Source organism: Triturus cristatus, chromosome 4_2, assembly GCF_964204655.1.
Source record: "Triturus cristatus chromosome 4_2, aTriCri1.1, whole genome shotgun sequence".
Taxonomy (NCBI): domain Eukaryota; kingdom Metazoa; phylum Chordata; class Amphibia; order Caudata; family Salamandridae; genus Triturus; species Triturus cristatus.
Genome location: NC_140586.1, coordinates 46,162,603 through 46,189,726, shown reverse-complemented (window position 1 = coordinate 46,189,726; position 27,124 = coordinate 46,162,603). Strand labels below are relative to the sequence as shown.

The 27,124-nt window shown below is 41.7% G+C and overlaps 1 protein-coding gene across 2 annotated transcripts in view; it reads left to right on the top strand.

The window, feature by feature from the left end:
• Positions 1 to 3,713: 3,713 nt before the first annotated feature.
• DDX23 (DEAD-box helicase 23) overlaps positions 3,714 to 27,124 on the top strand; it is a 105,191-nt gene continuing 81,780 nt past the window's right edge. Inside the window, exons 1-5 of one of the 2 annotated variants that reach the window (XM_085600399.1) lie at positions 3,714 to 3,921; positions 12,898 to 13,049; positions 13,233 to 13,337; positions 15,909 to 15,981; positions 19,603 to 19,668. In XM_085600399.1, coding sequence (XP_085456525.1) covers positions 12,898 to 13,049; positions 13,233 to 13,337; positions 15,909 to 15,981; positions 19,603 to 19,668 — 396 coding nt within the window. In that variant the 5' untranslated portion in view covers positions 3,714 to 3,921. The other variant, XM_085600400.1, reaches the window with a different exon arrangement.

Genomic DNA, 27,124 nt, shown 5'->3' with positions numbered 1-27,124 from the left:
AGTCAGTCAGTCAAAGAAGAATTTTATTCAGCAAAGTTAGGCCGCAATTCAGTCTCTCAAAGATTCAGGATAACAGCTGTCCAGCAGTGTCACCGTCCTCTCCGTCAGCATAACGTCAGTCTCCAGCCAAAGTCGTAGCAGCTGTCATAAGCGGAAGTTTTTTAGTCTCATTCCCTACCTACTTTTATAATGAAAATAATGTCAAAAATTAACAAGATCGGGGTTTAGAGTGTCCTGATTGGTCCACTTGGGGTCAAGAGTTGTAGTTCTCAAGGGTCCAAATGATGAACTCATCATACTTGTCAGTTCCGGGTTTTAAATCAAGCTTTGTCTTTGGTATTGGCCCGGTTCCCAGAGCGTCCTTGAGAGGTACATGTTCTCCCGGGGTTAGATCCAGGCCACTGCTGCTAGCGGTAACGCATGCGCACTTCACCCAGAACCTCGTGTTATCAGGACAGTCACGTTCAACGTCTCGTTCAGCCATCTTGTCTAGGCCGAAATGGTCAACTTAAGCAAAAGAAACACAAAAACGTAATTAATACATAGAAATGGCTAATAAAAATGTTATTCCCTCGCTAATACCAATATGTGTGTGTATTTATCTAGCAGAAGCAACACTCAGAGCGGTTTATACTCACTGAATAAAACACAAATCACAAATACAATACCAAAGCAACATATAACATGCAATATTCTATTTTTCCTACTATTAATATGTGTACTCAGGTTAGTTTACAATTAGTATAGCCATGCAAGGTGCAAATCCCACATGTAATTCTTTTGTTAATATAATTGGTGAGTTCTCACTACAAACGAGTTAATAGTATTATCATTAATAGATTATTCGGTTTAATGTAAACATGCAGAATGGGGGGGGTATACAACATTTTTTACTACCCGCTCCAGCATCCGCACAATCTGTGAACTCATTCGAAAGGCCTCCATCAATTGATACAGACTGTCTATTCATTTACAATCTGGTTTTAATCGAAAAGCCTAGAAAAAGAGTAAAGAGTTGTAAAAATAAAACAAGCAGGGCATTAGGGAAAGGGGAAGAAAACACGTTGTGAAACTTCAGGCCCTAGTCCCAGACATGTGGGTATCCAGGTTTACAGGTTACGATGTCCCTTTTAAACCAACAAGAGGACACTGTTCCTAAAGCAGGATGCAAAAAGTCACCCATACTTGAAGGGTGCAAAAAGTCACCCGTGCATTTAACAAGAAAGAAAAATGGGAACAAAAAAAGAGAGAAACCTTAGGTAAAGGGTACCCACAAGTGAAGGGAAAAAAAAAAAACACTTTGCGTCCTTTGATGCCCTCACACACCCCAAGGGGTGTCATGCTTCATCATCGGGCAGTTGCTCCTCGTAGGGCCGGCGCTGCAATTCCCTATGGGCCCCCCGAAGGGTCACTTTATCGGAGATATTTTATAGGACTGCTGGATGGTGCATGAGGATGTGTGGGGAGTGGGTTCAATGAGGGTAAAAAAGGGGATGTGCGTGCAAAATAGTTAATGAGTTAAAAAAAGGGGGTCAACATGCAGCGACAATGTAACTGTTGTACCCTTCGCAGTCCAAAAACCGCTCAATAAAACATTGCCCCAAAGGCTCACTATGCCTGGGTGTCATAGGTCATAGGTCAACATGTTTCGCGCTTATCTCGCCCAACCAGGGTCATTTGCGCTTCTTCAGGACCATAATAATTCAAATAAGTGAAGTGCACGTGAACAGTGTAAATGAGATAAAATACCCTCTATCTCAATCAGGGCGGGACAGCAACTTGTATACCCTCGGTATGGCAACAGCTGTATGATGGATACCGCTCATGATTAATACCTAGAAAAGAAAAAACAAAATAAACCAAACATATGGACTTCAGTAAAACTTGATGCCTCATAATGTGCCACAGCTGTGTGCACATCGGTTCTAGTCAAAAGAAGAAGAAATAAAGAATTAACAGTCCCACGAGACACCCATCATTGAAATAGAGTCCCATCCCTCTGTGGCGTCCAAAGCAGTCACATGTTGCCTGATAAAGGTCCCACCAGGAATACTAGGCTGGTAACACACGAGATTCATAGTGCCCATAGTTTGCTTACCTAGCCCTGCTGAGACAGTCCCTCTATAGGCAAGTGCAATGGACGCCCGCACATGGCCGGGCTGAAAAACAATAATAAAATACACAGAAATGAGGGGTGCAAATCCAGAGCACAAGTAGTGCTGAGCTAAATGGCTCAGAGAAGCTAATCACATAGCACATCTACTTAAGAGTTGATACGCGGGCTACCTCCTCCGCACCTACCCCTTCATTGCATTCGCCGGTAATGAGGCGCCGGGACTAGTATTAATATAATATAATGGAGGGGTCTGGGTGGTTACCTGGGTGGGGCAATGTTTTATTGAGCGGTTTTTGGACTGCGAAGGGTTCAACAGTTACATTGTCGCTGCATGTTGACCCCCTTTTTTTTAACTCATTAACTATTTTGCACGCACATCCCCTATTTTACCCTCATTGAACCCACTCCCCACACACCCTCATGCACCATCCGGCAGTCCTATAAAAGATCTCTGATAAAGTGACCCTTCGGGGGGCCCGTAGGGAATTGCAGTGCCGGCCCTACGAGGAGCAACTGCCCGATGACGAAGCATGACACCCCTTGGGGTGTGTGAGGGCATCAAAGGACGAAAAGTGTTTTTTTTTCCCTTCACTTGTGGGTACCCTTTACCTATGGTTTCTCTCTTTTTTTGTTCACATTTTTCTTTCTTGTTAAATGCACAGGTGACTTTTTGCACCCTTCAAGTATGGGTGACTTTTTGCATCCTGCTTTAGGAACAGTGTCCTCTTGTTGGTTTAAAATGTATGCATTAGGAGCATGGACACTGGACCTTTATTAGCTCCTAGGTCCCCCCCTCTTTTGTTTAACATACGATGTCCCTTTCACAGAAAACAACCTTTCCACAGATGGCAAAATAGGGCATTACCACCACAGATTGTTAGGACTTATACGAGGAAGAATAAGAATAATAATTATTTACGTACTAAAATACACTGTGCAGATCAAAATGAGCCTGCAATAGTCAGAATACCCGGTTTACAGTTATGAAAAATGGGATACAAAATAAACAAGCATTGCCATAGCCAATAGGTCTCGCCTTTGGGACCTTATAAGTGTTTAGCCATGCAACAGTTAATGTTGTTGTACCAATGATATTGTGCTGCATAACTAAACACTTATAAGGTCCCAAAGGCGAGACCTATTGGCTATGCCAATGCTTGTTGTTTTCTGGAGTAGCGTGCTACTCGCCAAAAAGCGCTTCAACACCTCGTCAGGGGTAGTAAGCACTATACTATACAAATACTACTAAAACAATTGGCTTTCACAACACGTATGTTCCTCTAACCATAACGAGGTCAGTTTTAGTCCTCATTCATTCTCCCTACTCGTAAGATGGCCGCCATAAACAGCCAATCTTTGGTAAAACTTGTATAGTTATTCATGTCAATGAAGCAATACTGTGTTGTATTTTGCTATCGCTTCCTATTCTACACTAGTTTTTTTATTCTCCATTCAATGACATCCGCAGTAGTTACTAGGTGATTTGCTTTTCTTCCAACCTCTTCGAAAATGGTCAGCTTTACCGCATTATTCTGCGTTTCCGAGCCAATACTTTGCAACATGTCGCCATGTTTCAGTAGCGTGTAGTCCTATTTTTGTGTCGGGTAAATTGCACGGTGGAACTACTATTCCCAACATGTTCCTAAGAAGTAGACCTGTTGCATGGTGAGAGTAGTAGTCAGTTATTCGCTGCTCCTCTTGTTGTGCCAGGCGCGGCGACACTCATTTCCCAGCATGCTTAGCGGTTGTTGCCGGAACATGGCGACGCTCAGGCTTTGAAGGGAACGTTGCTCCAACGGAGAGAGGTGAGGAGACAACGAAGTGACAGAGTCAAGTTAGAAGTGTCCTGGACTGAGGGGGGACGCTTGCGCACAGCTAAAAGGAAAGAGAAATGAATCGGAGAATTAAAAGGGGCGGTGTTTTAAATGGAAACAGAGAAGTCCAGCATTTGGGTGATACTCACAGTTATAAATATTGCTGCTTAGAACTGCTGGTAGATTCCCATTTAGGTTAAACCTTCCCATTCAGGTTAAACAATTGAAGTTACCCAGTGCCTCAGAGTACCTCTCCTGTTAAAACACAGGTTAGTGGTGTCTAAATGATATCTTACGTTCCAAACCATTTGTAACCAACTAAGCCATGGAAATACCTGTACATCCATCCATGTTATAATACGATGTTTTATTGAATGGAAGTCTGTTATGATGAAAGGAGGAGTTCCAGTAGTCAAGTTAAGGTTATAGATGAATAGATTTATTATTCTTAGATTGTCTTCCTGTAAGTTCAGTAGTACAGATGCAATCAGCCCCACCAGGAGCAGTCTTCCTGCTGCTCAGCCCATGATCCAACTGACACTCCACCTCTCAGCAATCCACACATTCCATTACCATCCACATCAACGTTCTACACCACACATTCACACTGGCTGAGCGACAGAGAAACAGGGAAGATGCACAGTATCAAAACCTAGATATAACCCAGTTGGTTAGGGATACATGACGTGCCAATTGTCCCTGTTTAGGAGGGAGATTTGAGATTTCTAAGTATTTGCCCTACGTCTGATCTATAGTTGTGATTCGTCCAGCAGGTTTCTTACCTGGGAAATCCAAACCACATTCATTGAGGTAGAATGGTTTGAGGCTGTAGATTAAGTTTACAAAAGTGTTTCATAAAGAAAGACATTCTGGGCCTTGCAACTTTCCAATTCAACCCATGTTAATGTAGAGTGTCTAGTGGGGCAGCTCAGCGAGATATTTCACAGTGTGAGTTTGGATGTTGCAGGTTGATGGAATTTTAGTTGAGATGCATCTCGTGCAGGTTGCAGATGTTGAGTTTTTTTGAACTATTATATATATGCTGGTTCAGCGTGCATACTGAAGCCAGTTGAGCAGCTGCATTATACTTCTCGACATGTGGTTCTACTACACGAGGTAAGGTTACTACTATTGTGCTGGCATCTAGTTGTGTTGACTGGTGTCCGAGATCTTATGCTATGTGCATATGTTTTGTGTTATAAATCCCATCGCCCATTGGTCTCCGCCCTCCCACTGCTGGGACACTGTCTATGGAGCAGTGCAGGCCTCCTTTATCTAAGCACCCAGGTTCTGAAATGGCATCCCTGTATCCATCTGGACAGTCACGATCCTTCTTTAATTTAGGAAAGAGTTGAAGACTCACCTCTTTAAAGAAAACGGTATCATGGTGCAATAAATGGTCCACCTCCCCTCTCAGCAGCCAAGTCCTAGATTCTTTTCTGATTCTAGTTCTGCTGTAGACCTTGCACAGCGCTCTAGTGTCTTTCAGTTAGCTTTACTGTGTCAAATGCACAATATTACGTACACTCATTGTAAATATATGCACAGCCAAAAAGCTATATCTCATTGTGTCTCAGCTTTGTGAAATCTGTGCATTCCCATTAAAGTGAGGAGTTTGCTAGAGTTGTGACGCAACTTCTGCATCATCACTTCCAGCGATTTCATGGCACTATTGCACATTTCCTATGTTAATTTGCCGAATTATTTTTTAGGACTTTTGTCTTGAGGAACCTACTATGTTCCTGAAAGGTTGGCCTGCAGAACAGTTACAGAGCAGAGGCTCAAGTTGGTCCCTTGTTCTGGCATGTCCAGAATTCGCTGTTTCATCTTCACTGTTTTCCTAAATGTTGCAGTGTTTGGAGAGGTAGGGTGTAAAGGCACAGAAAGGAAGTAAGCCGGTCCCATGTGCGTTGCAGTACTCCTAGTCTCATTGATGCAGAACAGTGATTTCTGGTTTGCAATTTGAAATTCTAATGTTGGCCCGTACGCTAAAAATGGTTTCAGCTTCACTGTAAAGAGCAGAAAGGTGGGTTGGGCAAGAAAAGGTAGCGAGATGAAGGGAGAGCAGGAGCATGTTCTTACAGAAGCTGTGTAGAAGTCTCTGGTGGGTGCAGGAAAGGGGTCTGTGATGCATGTTGAAGAAGTGACTGATGGGTGCCAGTAGGTGGTCTGATGTATGCTAACAGGTGTCAGACAATGGGAGTGGTGTTTTGGATGCATTACGGTTGTGACGTGTGTCAGAGTGAGGAGAACTAATGGGCGCCATTTGGCTTCTGATGAGTCAAGTTGTAGCTTTCTTGTGTACTTTGTGCATACTTGCATCTAAATCAGCTGCTTAAGGGCACTAGTCCATGTCTCTGGACCAGAGTTTTAAAGAGACAATAAACGTGCAAACAAGAGTCAAGCTAAAAAGCTCACCACACTCTTATATGTTTCCTGAAACTTAAATGGGCTTTTAAAAACTTTGGGTCTATGGTAGAAAGTTCCAAAACTTTCCTTCCTAAATTGTGGAAATACACCATGTGGCACATACCTGTTTAAAACAGGGGCATAGGAACCACATTGCTGCGCAGGACTGAAATATGCAGAAGGATAGGTCGTTTTTCAAAGTGCATTGGCCCAAAAGGCGTTTTGGGCAACCCACAATACCTTGAACTCCACCCTCTTCAACTCTGACAACCAGTGAAGCTGCGGAAGTGCATATGAGATTTGCAGCCATTTTGTGGAGTCCAAAGATGGCTTGAGCCTTATTGATCTGAAAGCATTGTACCTTCCTGATAGTATAGCAGGGCATATTTCCATAATGTTTTGGTGTAATCCATTGAAGAATGCATAAGTGCTTTGACTTGTATAGTTATAACTGGAGAGAAAGAATAATGCTTCTTAGATATGTTGTGATTGGTACTCTATTTGACTACCTCCAACATCTTTCATCTAAGGAAAGTTCATTCAGGACATTCAGTGTTGATGAAGAGGTGCAGGCCTTGCCAGGAAAAGATGATCAACAAAATGAGGGCTTAGCTGAACAACCCAAAACCCAGTTTTATCTCCACTCATTGCTTACATACTCTGCAGTATCCTTTTATGAGCTGCGAGTAGAAGTCTAACGTATCTCTGCCTTAAGCCACACTCCCACCTGGGCATCATCCACCAGCATGTGGAATGCTAGCTCGTGTCCCAAATGACCCCAGTCAGTGCCAACATATAGATGTTAAGTTTCTGCAAGGAAGGGGCTGAGCCCTGTGTGACTCTTTGCCTAGGTGTTTGGGGTGTCAACAACTTTACTAGTGCCAGTTGCTGAGTTAAGGACACCATAATGCACACGCTGCTAGGGGGAAAGCTGATCTGACACCCATAAAGGCCAACATCTTCCTGGGTCCCTTGAGCAAACCATAATGATTGCCATCCTGGAGCCCCTCTTGTGCCAGGTACTCCTCCAATAGGTCCAGCACCACCACTTCTTAGACTCTTGCAGTTAATTTCAGATTTGAAATGCCCATATCGGTATGGGAGAGATGTGTATTTTAAATAGGGGTTATCACTGCATGCTTCACCTGAGCTGGCACTGTAGTGTCCCGAAGTGATGGATTCACAGCAGTTATTGCAACTGGGAACATCTCCTTCACCAAGTCCTTTATGACTGCTGCAGGACATGGAACCTGTGAGGCATTATATTTTCCTGGGCTCTTCACTTGACATTGTTCCTTTATTTTTAATCTTCTAGTGGTTTTCCATGAAGGTAGGCAGGTGTAGAATGCATGGTGTTTTTCTCCACAAATACCACTTGAAGTGTGCTTGCAGGATAAGTAGAATATTGCAGTATTACTCACCTTGTTTACAAACAGTGAAGAGAGCTGCTTGGGCAGCTGCATTGATGTGATGATACCCGTCTACAGGCCAGGCAGATGGAGGAGTCCGTAATTAACGTTTTAAACAGTTGTGACTGAGCTCACGATTTCAATATCCTCTCCCTAATGCATATTTTTAGATAGATGGGTTCATGACAGAGGCCGCCTGATGAATGTCACAGATTGATGTATAATAGATGTTAGTGGTTATCTGATTGGTGTCAGAGGAGTCTGATGTATACAGGAAGTGTTGGTGGGAAGTCTGATGGATTCAGTTTTGGAGGGAGGCATTTGATGTGTGCCGGACGGATACTGATTGTTACCAAAGGGGAGTAGTCTGAAGTTTGCCATAAAGGGGCAGTGTTTTGCTAGGTGTTGAGGGGGAGGGTACCATTTGATGGATACTGAAAGTAGGTTGTTTGCTCAGACGCAGTGGTCTGATGGTTTCTATCAATTGAGAGTGATTGCTGAAAGGAATGTGGTGAATGCTGAAGTTTGTCACGGGTGTAGGTTGTCACTGAGAGTGTAAGATTAAAGGAGGAAGGGGTGGAAGAGTTTTGAAGTGGGACCGATGGTCGCTGGCAGTGCTTACCATAATAGTTTCAAAAGTGGGGGTGGCCAGATGCATGCCAGGTTGTATTTCTGAAAGGAGTTGAAAATAATCTGACATTTACAAAGTGAAGTGTGGTTGGGGCCAGAGGGGGCAGGGATGTAGTGGCTACTAGACTGTGTTTGTTTTTGGTCAGGTGGGTGGGGAGTAACTGACACTAGAAGGATGTATGATAGTTTACATAGTTTTTGTGGACTGGTGTTGATGAAGTTGACTGTGGCCTGTTCAATGCAGGGGAAGCGTCTTCTGGGTGTTGTAAAATTATATTTTGGATGCTCAGCAAGGTGTGGTGGTTGCAGGAGGGTGTCTGGTGTGTCTGAAATGGGTTTGGTTGTTGTGAGTTATCTGATCGATGAGGGAGGTTTATGGCAGCTAAAGAGTCTTCAGCAATGTGGATTTAATAAACTATTTACTTGTCTAATGGGCATGATGGTTCACCTCCTCAGCAACTTGAAAAATAAATGGTCCCCATACATCCAGGAGGTCTCAAAACACATTTTTCAGACGCTATCCGGTATATAATCTGGCATTCTCCCTCTCTATAAGGAATCCCCCGGTTCACTTGAGCATATGTTTTTGACATGTGAAATGGTTCAGCCCCTCAGGACCAAAATATAGCAGACGATTTGTGACATCTTTAAAATTCAGCTAACTCCATCTTTTTTAATCACTACTTGAGGCCTTGTGGCTCACCCCCTTAGCACTGATCTCCATGCACACAACACTTTGCTCCTAGATCTTATGCTAGCCCTGGGCTCCAAAACAGTCCTACTAAAGTGGAAATACACCAAAGAAATTTCCTTCAACAAATGGTGGAATACCCTGTGCACCACGAGGAGAGCGGACAACGTAATGTACAAGTAACTACAGAACTCATCACACATGCGCTGTCTGTGGAATGCCCTTGAATTGTACCTACAAAAGGTGGACCCGCCGTAGCCTCAATCCCTCTCCCGCTCACACTAGCCCACAAACCCAGCGAGACAGAAAGAAACCCCCAACAGACACTTAGCAGATAGGCCCTCACTGCAATCTCTTTTGACTAAGCCCGCTCTTCCCCCCCACACTTGCTTTTTCTACTCTTTCTTTTCTTCCTTCCCTCTTTAATTTTATTTTCTGTTCACACATAATGTGTACACACAGGTCCTCATGGAGAATCCATATCCAACTCCCTACTATCCTAAGTTTTGCTCTCAGTGTACTTCAAATATATTTCTACATTGTACATCCCTTATCATTGTTGTTTCTCCTACGCTATATCCCATATGCCTACCTATGTTGTCGTATAATATTATACAATGTGCCCTGTAGTGTGTTATCATTATCCAATCTGTAACTGATAATTTGTTCATTAAAACAGTTTAAACAAAAAAAGATATCCTTGTGGATGCTCAGCATGGTGTGGTGGTTGTAGGGGGTGTCTGGTGTTTCTGTAATGAGTTTGGTTGTTGTGAGTTATCTGATCGATGAGTGAGGTTTCTGGCTGCTCAAGAGTCTTCAGCAATGTGGAATTTTATAAACTATCTACTTGTCTGATGGTCAGGATGGTTCAAAAATCCACTGTGTCCTGTAAAAAGAAATTTACTTGCCCCTTTTAGTGCCATGTAGTGAAGTGACTAATTATGACACCAATCCCATTATATCATAGATCTGATTGTTGCCTCCCCATTCATGCCAGGGCTCATATTATATCAGTGTTTAGATATCAGCAAGGCTGGTGTTTTGCCACTTTTCCGCAAATCTACATAGAGGAGCTGGTAGGAGGGAGTAAGCGGTAGTTCTATGGCTGCTATGCCCTGTGCATCCCACCAATTTACATGTTTAAGGGAATCCCCCAATTCCTCTCAAATAGGACGAAACAAGAAATGTACTCCTGACAAGGGCAGGAGTAAAACTTTTTCCAGGATGGGGAAAAAAGGGGGTGTTGGGAATGTGAGGTTGCAAACGCTCATTCGATTTTTGCATGGATGTATGCATTTAAGTTCATGTAAAATTGAACTCACAGAAGTTTGCTACGAGTATGGTTTCCAGGCCTACTTGTGAATTATTGAGTCTTAAATCTGCAACAGTGTAGGACGTGTACCTGCGGGTGCACTTTTGTGACTTTCTTTTAAAATTGAGCATCTAGTTTGCATTCATCAAACTCGTTTTACTAAATAATGTCTCAGCAAAATGGTATTTGAAATTGCAAAATGGTTTAGGAAATCTTAATTTTATCAAGTTTCCAACTTTTTGTTTTCAATTTATTTTGAAAGCAATTTCCAGTCTTGCTATAATTCTTCTACTTGCATATGCATTTAATCGGTAACAATCTGGGAACATTATAAGTATCTTCAAATTGGTAAATTTTGAATACATGTGCACTCTTGTTTATTTGGGAATTGCACACCCCTTGTCTGCGTGGGATGGGTGTTCCTGTGGGTGGCTATTGGGTATCGGACATTGCCTGAAAGGTACCTGAGGATTACTAATGGGTTCTAGATGATGACCAGCTTATGCTAGCAGCTGTGCCGTATGCATAATGATGTACTGAGGCTGTATCTAATGAACAGAGCATGCCTTAGGAGCTTGAAATATTTATTAAAGTAAGGCAGGTAGCCCTTGGCCCACAGGTTAAATAAAGTCTTCTGGTGATACTGGTGCCCTTGAGGTAGGTGAGCGAGTTGAACCCTGTACTGGAGAAATAATGTTCTAGTTCTTGCCTAAAGCTTACAGCCTCAGGCCTATGTGGGTAGAGGTGCAGAGAACACATTCGTGGTCAAAGCTACAGAGAGGTCTAAAAAAACGATATGTGGTAGTCTGTCCTCTATCCATTATGCTCAGTAGTCTGACCTGGACTGTTTATGGTCTTGATGCTGTAATAGTGCATATATATTTTATTATTGTAGGCAAGGAGTGTAGTCTAGTGGAGATTCTCTGTTTGGATGGCATTGATGTTCCTCTTCTATAGTTTTATTATGAAGGTCAGGATGGCATTTAGCAGGTTGTATGGGTGGCGTATTGCGCTGAAGGGATGCCTTCTGGAAGAGGAATATCGCATACCTTAATGCACTTTGTGGCTGTGAGACGTTGCTGGAATTGTGGCCACACTTGGTTGTTGATGACTGGCTATGTTAGATTGTAGTCAATTAGTTGGTTTGTTTGGGTACTTGCTAGAGTAGTACCTGCTGTTGGTCACAATTGGAGGCTTAAGGTTTTGGTGATGACAGTCTTAAGTTTATAAACTGAAGATTAAAATCCAATTTGGTTAGATAACCTATTATAAATACCATAATCTCACAATTACAGCAGAGCATATGCACTATAGCACATTGACCAAATGGTTAAAAATGTAAGTTAAAAATAACAATTTTGCAATCATAGTCAAAACGTAACCCTAGTGCCCCCACAAAGGTGGACTCTGACCTTAACAAAAACTCTTCCCTTGATTACATCCTGACCCTAGCATTACCCCCCAAACTATAACCTTGAACCCAAACATGTATCTGACTCTATGCCTAACAATAACCCAATAGCAAATCATTTTTAATCTAAAAACACTTTTTTGTTAACATTTGCAAAGTATTCATCAGATAATGGATTGTGTTGTGACTGCAAAAAGTTCATCTTTACACAGAAAAACACTGCAGGCTCACAGTCATGTTTTTCAAGTGGCCCTTCTCTTAGCCAGTAATGCTAACCCTACCCCTCACTCGCACCGTAATCCTGTTCATCAGATTTACTACACAGGTTTAAACTCCATTCCTTAAACTAACATAACCCATCTCCTTAGGCTAAATATGGCCCATCCATAACACAAACTCAAATCCTGGCCCTAAATATGATCATATCCTTAGCACTAAGCACTACTTTAATCCTGCACCGTAACTAAAATGCAAAAGTTTTAAGACGTTTGTTTTTCAAACTCAGATTTTCCATCATTTAATTGTTAAAACTGTAGTTTTCACCAAGTACAGTGCTATGAATTTAGGAATGGTTTACAGAGTTTTATGCTGTGCCCTTTGTGTAGACGTAGATGGTAGACCACAACACTAATGTGTTATTTGTCTGCTGGTCAAAAATATACATCTACAGATGTTTTCCCAGGTACCCATCTTGAACAGCTCTTGAATGCTAATGTTGCAGAGAGGTGTGCTGTAGCAGAAAATTTCCCTGCAGAGAAATAAAGAATAATGGATTATATTCATTCATCCTTTGTATTGCAACCAGATATCATCTCAAAGCCCATTTGCAGAATAATGTGTGGGTGGGTGCTGGTGGTGAGATTCTATGACATGAAGGCAACTGCTGGAACCGGTGATGGAATGGGGAGAATCATGTGGGCTGTCTGCTCTTTCACATTTCTGAGGCCAGTTCACAGCAACAGTCTTTCTAGTCTTCCTTTCACTTATGTAACTTTTACCCCGATATACATTATTAGACCAGTAAGTGTCACTATTTCACTATCTTAGAATGCGCAATCCTTCACATGCACTGTCTTTTTCCTAATGCTTTGTTATGGTTTTTCAGATGGCCGGTGAACTGATGGATAAGAAGGACAGGGATGCATCTCCCATCAAGGATCGAGATCGTGACAGGAAGATCTCTCCTTCCAAAGACAGGAAGCGCCACCGCTCTCGGGAGAAAAGAGGCTCCCGCTCCAGGTCTAAGTCCAATGAGAGGTAAGCTTAGCAGAGAGGGGATGTACAAATGCATGTCACACTTTATAAGTGGTATTTACAGCAGAGTTTTGAATTGCCTAGAAGGGTTTGAAAACATTTCATGGATTACATATGAGTCAGGTTTATTTCTGGCACATTTCGTTTCAGCCTTAGTTACTAGCGTCTTTCTGCTTTGGTTTTCAGAGATCGAAGGCATAAGGATCGAGAGAGAGACAAAGATCGTGGAAAGAAGGATCGCGACCGTGATAAAGATGGGCACCGCCGGGACAAGGACCGGAAGAGATCCAGGTAATCCTATCAATCCGTAACAAGCTTTGTTAGCTTCTAGACCAAGAATTCACACACCATCTGCAAGAAGTAATTGTCCCACTTCTCCATCACTCTCTGATTGATGCTTTATTGTCCAAATGTGTAGTCTGTCCCATGCACTGGCTTCTATTTTGATTTGTAATTTCCTCAATCTAAAGGGCTGTACACTGTATTTTGGAATGTCATTGCCTTTAAAATGTGCTCCTTTGTGAGAGATGGTTAATGGTTTGAGGAATTTAAGCAGGAGATGCAGGTTGGTGATAGAAGGAAAAGCTTAAGATGACTTTAATAGCTTTGGGGGCTACAGGGGTGGCGTTTGAATGTTGAAAGGAAGATAGTTCATAGATTAGGAGCAATAAGGCGAAAGAACCATTCAAGAAGAGAGAGCTATGCTATGTTAGGGATTTGTGAAGTGCATGGCTACCCAAACTGGCCTCCCAGCTCAGAAACAGGTCGTCACACGGAGGATCAAGCAAGCCACTCATTCCAAGAGATACGTTTTAAGTAGTTTCCGAAATTTAGTTTTTTTTCCTCAGTCATCGTGAAGGATAAATGCAGCGAGTTCCAAAGCTTTCAGATAGATGAAAGAATGCCCTCCACGCCTAGATTTTTCCATGTTTGGTACAATGAGTAGTCTCTGATCTTTAGATCGTAATGATCATTTGGGGTTATAAAGTGTTAACCGCTGAATTAGAGGATAATTTTATTATAGATCACTCGGTGATCCAGACAGATTTAAATTTGACTCTTTTGAAGACCGGCAGCCAGTGTAAACCTTCCAAAGGTGACGAGACAGGATGGTGCTTGGGAATCTTCAAGTAATCTGGGCTGCAGCATTCTGAGCAATTTGGAAGCACTCGATCACGTACAGAGGATTTCCTAAATAGACTGAATTGCTATAATCAAGGCGTGAGAGCACCAGGCCTTGAACAGTTGTTCTTCGAGTAGTCTGTGGGAGCCAGCTCAAAACCTCCCTTAGGGCTCTGAGTAGACCAAAGCAACAGGCAGCTATTTTCTTGGCTGGGATCTCCATGGTAAGATGACCGATTCAGAGTCCCAGACTTTTTATTTCAGTTTTGTGGGGGGCGGGGGGTGGGAGGAGGGTTAGCCTCCTAAGTAATTGTGAGGATAAGTGAAAAGTACTTGGCTGCGGAGATATAGAGGAGCAAATGTTAATGTTACATATATATTCTAAAACAAAGCGCAGGAAACAACATTTAAACCAGAAGTAGATACGGATCCTACTAAATAAGTAAGGCAGTTGTATGTCTGGTTTTGAGTCACATGGAGCTTGGGATATAAACTGGACGGTGACATTTCTTGGTATACCAATAAGGTGTGAAAGGATAGTAGAAACAACCAGAAAACCAAAAGGAATATTGCTCAAGACAAGAAAAGATATATTTGGATAAGCTGTCACGTTGCACGGTGGTAAAAGCAGCAGAATTTGTAGAAGGTCAAGAAATGAATGCAGTGTATGATACAGAAGAGATGTCAGTTGAGAAAGCAAGTGAATGGTCGTGCGATATGGTAAGCGGGTGAATAAAGGAAGAGAAAGTGGAAGGAGAAGAGTAAGACAATCTGGATGCGGAGGGGATTTTTGGAACCCAGGTTAGGAGAGATTTCTGGCTTAGATGCGTTAACATGAAAATAATTGGAAGAAAGACAAAGCTGGGTAGAGGAGGGCACCAAAAGGATGCTGAGGGCGCAATGATTTGGGTGTATAATACATGCGAGTAATCTTCATTAAAACAGGAATGCAAGTGATGTGAGCTGCCAGAAGAGAGCATAGTGGTAAAAAAAAGAATTTAATTTCAGATAAGGTGATTCCCTCAAAATAACCCACCCATTGGGTTGTGTGTTTGTTCTTCAAGTTACAACATTATTGTACTTTATACTGAAGTTTTTACTGTATTTGACAAAACATATTGTTGTGCAGTCTTCGGAACCAATTGGGGCCTTGTGCCTTCATTACCCCTTTATAATGTGTTCTAAAATCTGCTCAAATTCCTATTGGTGTTTGTATTTTTCATCTAACCTTTTAAGTTATTGTTTTAAAACATTTGAAATTTGTAAATCAGGGTTTTGATATTTTGTATTTTACAAACATTTCTCATCCTTCGGTCTTGGCGGTACCTAAGGAGAGACATGTAGGATATAGCACCCTAAGGGCATGAATTGGATTTTGAACTCCTCTTTTGTTATTTTGCGGGTGCTTTTTGGTTTTATAAAATGGTTTGGCACATAGATGTTCCATGTCCCTCCTCTCAGTGATTGTGTTTTTTACGTGGCTGAAGGTTACTTAAATGCTGTGCAAAACCATATACTGAGATGATGTAGTGAGGTGGATCAGGACTCTGGAGACTGATCAGAACGGTACACTGTAGGGTGTAAACAATGTCCTTCTGGGACCAGGCTCAGTGATACATGTCTGTTGCTAGAGTTTTTTTAGTTTTGAGTTCCATGTCCCCAGGTAAAGGCTGAACATTCGTTCCCTTTTTGTCTGGGAACTAAGTTCAAGTTTGTAACCATTTTTCTCTGTCCCAAAAGCACATCTCCCAGCCGAGGCAAAGACTCAAAAGTGAAAAAAGAAGAGAAGAATGCTGCCGATAAGAAGGGCAAGGTGAGTGAGGCTGATATACTCTTATGCCTTCTCAGTCTGAAGTCCTACAAATCCAGCAGCTGGACGGTTTAGGCAGTGTTTAAAGTCTGAGTTTCACACAGAGGATCCTGCACCATTTCAAGTCACTTCATCACCAGTTCAGTTGGGCCTCCGGTTTACTCCAGCCACACACTCCAAACTCAGTAAAGCCAGTACTTATTGTTTGTTAGCTGGAATCCAGCTCGTGTTTTCCTATTTAATGGCTAGGAGCTTTCTTCAACGGACCTGTTCTGAGCCAACAGGAGCGTTCCTTAGCGGACACGAGTTCTAAGGGTTGACTGGCCTTTTCCTCTGCCTACAGAAATGCTTCTTTACTTGCATGAGTTCTCTGAGGCTTTCTTCAGCCACTTGCCCTCCCAGTCCCTTTTTCCCTCTGTTGTTGAAAGCTCTCTGGAGCCAACAAAAGCACTGAGCTAATGGTTGTGCTTCTTCGTGTCAACTGTCCTCAACAGGCAGGAACTTGTAGCTAACAGGACCTTCCCTCTACTGACAGGGAGTATCCCCTGGTTTACACGGGTTCTCCAAGGCAGTCCTCTGTCCCGTCCTTCCTCAGCTCATTGGTTCCCTGCGAGGCTGACAACACCGTTAGCTAGTTGACTGGAATGCTCCTCCATTATAGATTTACATGCCTTGATTTTTTTCTGCCATCTGGCGGTTGGTGGAAAATATAAATTTTATTAATGTGCATTTTATTTATTGCAAAATCTTTTTCGAGTTGGCGTTAACAGAAGGCATTATTGTAATGAAACATCAACTATAACATTGCAATACCCAACATCATTTTCTGTGCACTGTCTAGTCCTGATCTGTAATAATCTTCTGAACACCAACTAGATTTCTCTAGTTGCCACAAAGTTACATGTTAACACAATAATAAATACAGTAAATAAATATGTTATTGATGCTTGCGGATACTGAGAGACTGTAATGAATAAAGTCTTAGAATACAATTTGTACATACAACACTATTGACAGATATGCTTCTGTTATATTAATTTGGTTGACCTAACTCCATTTAGCATAACCAATCATTTTTCATGATCGTTATTAGGACTTCTTAGAAAACATAACTACACCGTAACCATTAGTTAGAAACCCAGTAGCAATTTAGGAATTAAATATGGTGCTATCAGGGCTTACTTTGTTACACAAATATATGTTCGCTCTTCTATTCTGGAAAAATGTTTTTACGTTCACCAGTGACTGCAGAGAGTGAGTGAAATGCAAAGTTTAGCTACAGAAGACTCACTGGTTCTGTTGCATAAGTAATTACTTTGGCGTCACTCTATAAGGTGTGCTTTCCCATCCATGGGTGTTACTGGTAAACTTGGTTCAACGGACCAGCTATAAATGAGAAAGACCAGTTATTGTATCTCTGCAAGACACTATTCAATATGTAATTGATATAGAAGTATTGTTTTTGGGTTACTAAAAATCCCATAAAGGGACCAGGGGCACTATGGAAACGGCAACAACTGTATTTTTTTATTCACAGTATCACACACACTGTGCTAAGAAGAATGAACACGTTTAATTTAAAATTATTCATTACTACAGGAACTGTTTCTCAGTCCATCTAATACAACTTCACAGAATATTATGAAACCAGCAATAAGACACGCTATAAAGAACCAGAATAAAATTAACAATTCCAGCATTGTTAAAATGTCATTAAAAAATTCATCTACAAGCTTACACCCTAATGTCTACTCCTATGCGCTAAACTATGAGAGCATGGAAGGTAGAACAAGTTGCAGCCTAGAGTGTCTTGGGGAGAAGAGATGCACTGCATACCTTGTTGACAGCAAAGGCTGTCTTTATCAGTGGAGGCTTGAAGACAGTGTTCTCCCTCGAAGGGCAAACACCCACTACAGTAGCAGTCAGTCCTTCCTTCTCCGGGACTTGGCTTTATCAGCTTCAGGCAAGATTCATCATCTGTGAAGTATGATGGCAGCAGGTGAAACCGTCCCTGGCAGAATCTGGGGCATTAATCTCTGGTGATAATCTGGGTGAAGGAACGTCTGTGGTCGAGTGGCAGTCCTTCTATCCTAAATCTTATCAGAAATTGGAATTTCTGACAAAAGTTTAGGAATGTCTGAAATAGATTATGCACATCAAGGTATGCGTTCCAGATATTTCCTTATGAACATTTAAGGCAAAAGGACGTCAATTCAGATTACAATATTTTGGTTATATGTCTGTATGTGTTCTTATCTGGCCTTGACATGGTGAGAAGTAGACACTTGACCCAGACAAATGTCGCATTAGATATTGTATTTGTCATTAATTGAAGAACTTGACGCTATCACAGTTCCTAGAAAGATACGGTCTGGTGACATCTGCGTTTAAAGGCAGATAAGACAAGGATTCTGCATGAATCCGGCAATATGGCGACTGTTGTCCAATTTAAGGAAGATGGCGGCCTCCATGAACTAAGATTGGGTCGGGCCTGTATAAGATGGCGTTAGACCTTAGGGACTTTACAGCAGTTCAGGCACATAGAAACTCTAGTGCTGTGCATACATAACAGATTAATAGCAAAATTATGTTCACACTTTCTTGTTATTTAGCTTATACAATTACCAGTTATTTTCTATGATACACAAATGAGCAGAGAGGAATCCACCATGCATTAGATTTCTGTAGAGCAATCATATATTAAATAGGTTCATCTAAGGCCCACTGGAATGCCAAACAATTCCTCATATCCTTTAGAAACAAAATTAAGTATGCCAGCAAACCTAGTCGTAGTACAATTGGAAGATGCATTGTTCACTGAATCATCTGTTAAATTAACACAGCTCGTACATTACAAATAAAACCTAGGGTGCACTTAACTTGAGACCAAAGAAAAACAAAATCCCACAGGATATTGGCAAAGCAGAAACCTTACATTCTGTATATTGATTTGCTGAATATCATTCCATGAACACAGATAGAAAATGGGGCAGGAATGTGGGACAAGCGGTGCTGATTAACCTTTTCACACTGCTTCACCTCAAACCTGCCTCCATTATAAGTACCGATTACTACTCCATGTAGATCATGTATGTATTTAAAAATTATTTTTGCAGAAGTTTGAAAGAAAACAGTTACCGGTTAATACTTTTGCAGCTTGAAAACACTCCAGCTTCGGAAGCAAAATGCACTACATCGATTTGAGGTGTAGGATTATTTTTCTTTGGGCCACACATTCACTGATACACTAGGTTGTAAAAATGTAGTCTAAAAATGGTGCAGACAGGTGGGGTAGTACTGTGTAGTAGTCGATCTACGTCTTACGCGGGGACCCATAAGGATTGCACTTTGGCAGTTGCTGTATTTAATGTTTTTCCATTAAAATGGGTTATTTTTTTCTTCTAGCTAACCACTAGATGGCAGAAATATGGAAAGCGTGTTAATCTAAAATATCTTAAATCTGCAAAACTATTGTTTCAGACAAGTAATTGGCTTCTTTTGGCAAATTCCTTAATTACCTGGAGGAGCAGGTGAGGTGCTCCACAGTGGAACTCAAGAATGCATGTGAGACAGAGGAGCAGTGCATGATCCACATTTGGCATTACTTTGCTTCTGTTTTTATAGGCGCAGCCACTTTCCTTGGAAGAGCTTTTAGCCAAGAAGAAAGCAGAGGAGGAGGCGGAGGCAAAGGTGAGCAATAAATTACAATTAACAAATACTTTATCCGTATAGTGAGAGCTCGATTATGTACTGTAGTGTCAATTCTTGCACTGTGATTACTGGCCTTTACCGTGCTATCACTGCTAACATGAAGTAAGCCTTTTGTTTTACAATAAGTCAATTTTTAGGTCTCGCTGAGCCAGTGCATGCGTTGCACTGCGAGACATTTAGTAGGTGGGTTTTTAAAGTGCTACCCCACGCTTTGGTTGGCCTAGCGCTTGAGTTCACGCGAGCGTGCACGCACGTAGCCGCCATCTGTCTTTCACGGGTCATTAAGTGCATCGCGATCACGATCGCTTTCACTTTCCACTTTGTTTTTGTTTATATGCATCTGATCTGGGTGATGATCTTCCAACCAGTGTAAGATACTCTCCTCAGTTATCAATGCAATACGCACACCATTCTAACCGCACTTATGTGGGGTCTTCAAGTGTCTATATGTAACAAATAGTACGATTAAGTTGCTATCACGTCCACCTAGCTTGGATTTGACCAGGAACTAGTCATTAGCTTATGTTGGGAAAATGTTTAAAGCTTGAAAGTTCCAGGGCGTTTTTTAGACGTGCTTGTTAAGGCCTGTCTTTGAAGACGTGCCTGTTAAGGCCTGTGCTGCAATGTCTATAGAGCGCTTCTATCCACATTTTGCTTAAGTATTTGAAGAGTGACCAGGAGCTAGTGTTTCTATAGTTTTGTAATTTAAATATTATAGAACACTTATTTCGAGGAGTTATTAAATGCTGTATTTTACTGCATATGGAGCACTTCTATAGTCTGCCTGATAAAGACATCTAAAAAAAATACTGATTGCATATGTGGATCACGTGCAGCGTGCGTGCACACACACACAGGCGCACAGAGACAAACACGCTCACACTCACAAACCACACACGTAAACATGCACACTCACACACACACCTACAACACGCGTACGCACACATACAAAGCACACACGCACCCTCACACACACAGCACCCCCCCACCCCCAGACCCTATTGATACGTGAAGCTTTTTAAACGCACAGAGAGCGCATTAAGCGCTTTGGGCACTTCCAGGGGGCATTTGCCTGTACACCTTTTCAGCGGGAACAGCTTCTAAAAGTATTTATTGTATCCTAGTGAAAAAGGTTCACCAAGGTAATATTTGAAGCGATGGCGCGTGCCACGGATGATAAATGTGGAACACCCGGAGGCTGAGGGGATAAACCGCTGTTGGGACGGCGGGCAATGGCAGTCTCCCTTCTGTCAGGGGTGGGCAGCCGGGACGTCACCGCTCTGCCTACTTCTTAGGAGTCGTAAAAATAGAAACTAAATGCTTCACAGGCCTCTCCCTCTGTAAAACGGGCGCTACATCTACTAACCGGGCTCAGTCCTTAACTGAGCTGCTCTTACAGAACAAGAAAGAAAAACAATATCACCTCCAGATAGCGCAAAGACACCCTCTCCTTTCCCCGTTACACAACACACCTCTAAGCTCGCCACTTCAAAGCGCACATTTTCGCGAAGTTTATTACCTTCACGGACCTTCATATGCGATTCCAAACTGATAGGATATGTATTTCTGTCCTTTGTAAACTGTTTTTACCGCATCGCATTTTTCCCGCACTTATGTGCAGTGTTAAACTGGTACTAATGAGGTGCAACCAAATGCCCAGACAGTGTTACCATGTTTAACAAGCATTGGCATAGCCAATAGGTCTCGCCTTTGTGGCCTTATAAGTGTTTAACCATGCAACAGTTAATGTTGTTGCACCAAGGATATTGTGCTGCACAACTAAATACTTATAAGGTCCCAAAAGCGAGACCTATTGGTTATGCCAATGCTTGTTGTATTGACAGCAAATGCTATAAAGTCGGTTGTTTTCAGACAATATCACTTCTGTTTTAAAATCTCCACCTTCTTCCTGGACTAGGATGCTTGCTATTTTAAGTGATGCTATCTTTGCAGCATTATTGTTGTATATCATGTGTTGTGCACTTTCCTGCAAGTGTTAGATTTGCAGTACGTCAAATTTATTTTCTTTGCAGTCTGTTTTGGAACTGAGCTTGCACAAAATGACTTTTACTCACATTTCACAAAAAACAGTGCATCAGGACAAGGATTCCACCTCTGATTATGTTTTTCCTGCTGTTGGGCTTGTTGCTGATGTTGTTTGCTTGGTGTGGAAAGTGCTTTGTGACTGGAAAAGAAGACTTTTGTTGCGGCTTCTGGACTGAAGAATAACCATGGTGAAAGATGTTCAGAGGCCAATGGTGCAGGTTGTGTAATAATGAATGGATGGGGGTAAGGTAATTGTTAACCCTGGGTGCTGAACTCTGCTTCGTTTTCTGCACTCCGCGCAACACGCGTGGTTCCCAAAAACGGAATGTTTCTCAGTGCAAGTGGTCGGGACCTGCCGTGACCACTCGCATTGCGAAATTCGACTGCCCACGTTGAGAAATCTTGCTAGGAGGTTGATTTTCCTCCTTGCGCTCGGCAACTAGACCATTGACGAGCTGAGAGAGGAAAAATCTCGCCGGGAGGTGGATTTCCCTTGCTCGCGCTCACCAACTTGATGTTGACGAGCGAGGAAAATCAGCCTCCCGGCGAGATTTCTTGGCACCGTAGGTCGGATTTCTCAATGCGAGTGGTCGCTGCAGGTTGTGTCCACTCATGTTGAGAAACCTTCTGTTCACATTGAGAAAGCTGCTGCTTGTGTAGAAAATCTACTCTAGCAGCAGAAAGGAAGATTCCCTCTTGCGCTGCGCATGGGAGCTGACCACAATGATTTTATAGCGTGGGAAAAACACCCAACGCTCAAAATCACTGTGAACGGCATGACCCTAACGCTCTCTGCCGCTCGTGGAACTCTGCGCAGCACGGTGGAGTTTTTCTGTCACTTTGCGGAGTACCGTGTAGCAGAAATCCGCCCAGCCTTGGTCATTTTCGATTTCTGCCGTTATCATTAGAAGTTGGCACTGTCTGATCAGCAGCAGGTTTCTATTTCTTGTCTTTCTGGAAACTAAGATAAAGCCAATTGCTGGGTGTGTTAAAAATTTAAAAAGGCTGTTGGTCAGCTTAATGCGAGTAGGTGGTCTCACTGCGCTGCAGCTGAAATGCCGGGGTGAGAAAATTAGCACTAGAGGTTAATGAAACATTGAGTGTGATGGGGAAATGGAAAAACATTATTGCCCTTTAGGATAGTTTGCATGAAGAAAGGGTGCCCTGGCCAAAATGTAGAGTGTGAAGTCAGATCATGGAAAGAGTGAATGAAGCAAAGGTCCAACTAAACCCATTTTTTGAGGGTACATAGACTCCATCTTGACGCTCGTGCTCAGCAAGTCTCTGAAGAGGAGATATCTAAAGGAGAAGGAACAGCTTCCTACAGAGCATCAGCTTGAAGGCACTGAGTTCTCTCAAAGTGCAAGAAAGCCCGGCCCTCCAGTGCCCCTCCTGGCAGGGATCTGCCTTTAAAACAATCCTCTAAACTTGAAGAACATCCGCCTGGAAAGCAAGCCCCAGTGCCTGAGACAGATCAGCACCGAAAACAAGATTGGCACCAAGGGCAGCCACTGAAGCAGGCCCCAGAGTTCTTTTTGCATTGAGAAGATCCACGATGCTAGCATATCTCCAAGTCAAGAAAAATGTAAAAACTCCATTCACATTGAAGAAGCTATACAGGATATTTGGCAAAAAACACATTTAAATAGATCATGACGCAGGGCACATTACAGCCATTACACACGATCACCAAAATGTCACACCTTCATTCATGCAGCACAAAAGAACACTTGACCAAGCAATCAAGCAAGAGGAAGTCATTTAACTTGATCTATAAATTGGGGATATGAAAGTTGGCTAAGCCAAGGACCAAAGAGAAAATATCAAATTCTCCTAAACCATATTTTCCATCCCTGCCTCAGCATCAAGATGTAAATTAGGAAAGCCAAAGAGATGAGAAACTTAAAAAACACAGATATGCACTCACCACCAAACCCACACATATCACGTTATACAAAGAGAATCTCTGAAGCATGTTCGTAGATTAAATGGCAGATTACTTTTTTCAATTGGCAAATGAGTCCATGAGGCTGGCAGACTACATAATCAGGAAAAGACCAAATATTCATGATATAGATTGGAAAAATATCATTGCATGAGTAGAACAAAATACCAGTACATTTTATTGGATAGTCTTTGAATAATACACACTATATAGCAAGGCTACACTCTAAGGGCCTCAATGCAAATTAGCTGGCAAATTGTGATCCCTGTCCAAACACCTATTTTCTCATGGATCTCACTTAAGTGCTGCAATGGTTATTGCATCCAGTAGTTACTAGGTGGAATAAAGATCACAACAGTCATTACATTTCAGCAGGTCAATTCTTGAAACTGGGGTAAAAGCCCAGGAAGCACCAGGACACGTGGATTGTGCCGTTGTAAGCCCCACAATCCACATCTTATGTCCCATTTTGTGCGTAACCCCCTGATTAGTGTTAATGATAAGACCTGATACATTTCGCACTCATGGATGTCGTTTGTTTATTGAGTTTTATAATTATTGCACAAAGCCACTCGTAATGAGGGCCTAGGGAAAGTAATTAGGGGCCCCAATTTAATTCTACATAATTGTAAATCGTAGTTGCACTGGGCAATTTCCAAATTCGAATACAAGCAGGATAAAAGTTCCTGCCACCATTAACCACCTTAAAGAGAGTCAGTGTTTTGCCAGCCCAGCCACGTTAGGAGCAGTCGAGCTACTGAGATAGCATTACTTATTAATGGTTTGTGATCCAGTAAAATAGGGTTTTTATGGTCTAATCCAAATTTTATAAGGAAATTATATAGATAGTATCCTAACTAACAAAGTATTTGCATTATTTTCTGTGATGTTATCCCAAAACGTAGTGCATTTAATGTAGTTGCAGAACATTTAACAGTGGTCTGCCTACAAAGTCTGGCACCTGGTGCACAATGATGTTGTTTTCAATTCTTGTTCAAACAACCAGAGTGGGGTGTTGGTCAGGGCCCCAGCACTTATGCAGTGATGGAGGGCCAAATTATTGGGCAAGGTTGGAAAAATCATGTGGCAAGAAAAGGCAAATTATGTGGCATATTGCAGATAATCTGTGACAGTATTATGTCTTTACTTTGACATTTCTACATTTATTGATACTGTACGGGCAAAGCTGCGCCTCATTAGTCCCAGTTTAATACCTGAATACAGCAATTTGCATCTGAAAGGTCACCTTTGCACAGATCCACGTTTTGATGCTATTTTAGTAACTGGTCATCTATTTGAGCTAGAAATCATTTTTTGGGTTAACACTGCGAATGATGAGGCAAATGGTGGATTATGTGGTAAATGAGGCAAGTCCATAGTTAATGCTGAAACACCACCTCTGCAGAATCGCATAATTCTAGTGGTCCAGACTAAACAAAAATCCAAAACAAGGTATAGAATTTGGGTCTCAAAAACTGTTTTACATCAACCAACACTTTGTTGATATTTCTATTAATATTTTAACTTTAATTTCCACAGACCAGTTAAAAGTGAGCCAGTCGAGGTTGGATCCAGTTTCTTTAACAAGAATATTGAGTATTACACAGAAAAACTGTAGTACTCTGAAAGGGTCTGATTCACTGAATTGATTTCTATTTTAAAGTCACCAGAAAAATGAAAATAAACAACACTTCTATAATGAGCATGTGTAAATCTTTAATTAGGAGCGATATCCTATCTGGAACACATACTCAAAAAAGAGAAGGATAGTTTGATAGCAGATTCTCGACTAACCCGGTTCTTGAACCAAAGAGAAGGAACTTTGTCATCAAGGTTATCAGCAAAGAGAAGATTATCCCATATCAGTGCTTCATTACTTATGATTGGTTATTTAAGTAGTTTAGAAATGTCACATCATGCTTTCACTGCAGTCCATGTAGTTTTCAATTTAACTTGCTTAATTGTGGCTGTCAAAATGTTCTAAGTAACTAAAAATATTGCTGTGGAAAGAAAGGAATTCAATGAAGGATTGGGGAGTCCCTGGAATATCCGGATACATTGATTTTGCAACTTGATTTGCCAGTACTGCTCAATAAAACCAGCAAAAAGCTTGCAGACTTTACTTTGTGCTGAAATAGCCAGGATAAGCTAGTTGTAACCCTAGTACAGTTTCTTCGGCTACCAAATAAACCATGTTATAATAATTTGCAGTTATTCAAATAAATTGATAGGAATTTGACAGGTCTGTGTTCGAAAAGAGTAGAGAAACCTCTGGTGACTCACATTGTGACTATACAAAGTTGTAAAATCTACCATTTTGTGTGTGCCTGTTTAGTCTTGGAAAGTAACAGCTTGAAGTTAATAGCTCATATTTAATTTCAACCTGAATTAATCAATATATACTTTATACTAGGGCTATAACACCATATTACCTATCACTGCCTCAGTTTCCAGATTCAGAGGAGGAAAGCCAAACACTTAAGACACCCCATTCACTCATTGGTGAATGATGCATAGGACACGTACGATGAACTTAGATACCTAAGAACAATTTGAACAGTACCCAGTAAAAGCATCTTATCCTGACTAAACTTCCTCATATTACTCCTCTATACAAAAAGACATTCCGAAGCATGGCCTTGGAAATATATGAGACCGATTTTGTTTAAAAACCTTGTAGAATACTAGAAAAACGATTTACTTTCTGTGTTGAAGACAAGATAAGTGAGCATCGCAGTCGAAAGAAATACCAAGCTGCTCTGAAGAACTCATTTACTTTAATGATGATATGGTTCTTAAGTGAAAGTTCACTCTGCCTGCAAGAGAGCATTTCCTGAAGGGGCGGGAATTAGACCACAACCAGATAAGGTAAGCTGAATGATGAGTTTCTTCGGGAGCCATCATGTACTGCAAGATAGTCTATTTTTAAACTCTCTCAAGCCTCTGTGACAGATGCTAGTGGCAGACCACAGACACGTTTGTAACCTTGTTCAAACTACTAGATGGCCATAAAAGAAAGCAGGAAAATATGTGCTGTATGCCAAACCATGTCTGACATAGTCATATGTTGTGGCTTAATTGCTCAGCAGCAGCATATTATTCAATTGGCACACATGGCTCAGCATGTCAAACTCCACACCAGAGGTCTAGTAACATTTATTCAATATGCTCTTTAGTGGAGAATGTTTGTTAGGCCTACACGTCAGTAATGTGTTGAAAAGAAGGAAAAAACTTGAAAATCAGTGAATGTGTTGTTACAATAAAGGATCTTCTACAAAACACAAGACAGAATTCCTTCAGGCTCTAGTTGCCAACCACATTCCAACCGCCAAGTTCTACAACAAACCACCCCATTAAAGCTAGTGCTAACATCACCAGCTCTTGCAGAGGACTTCTTCGAGGAGGATTCAAATGTATAGGATGATCTGCCACCATACAGTGGAT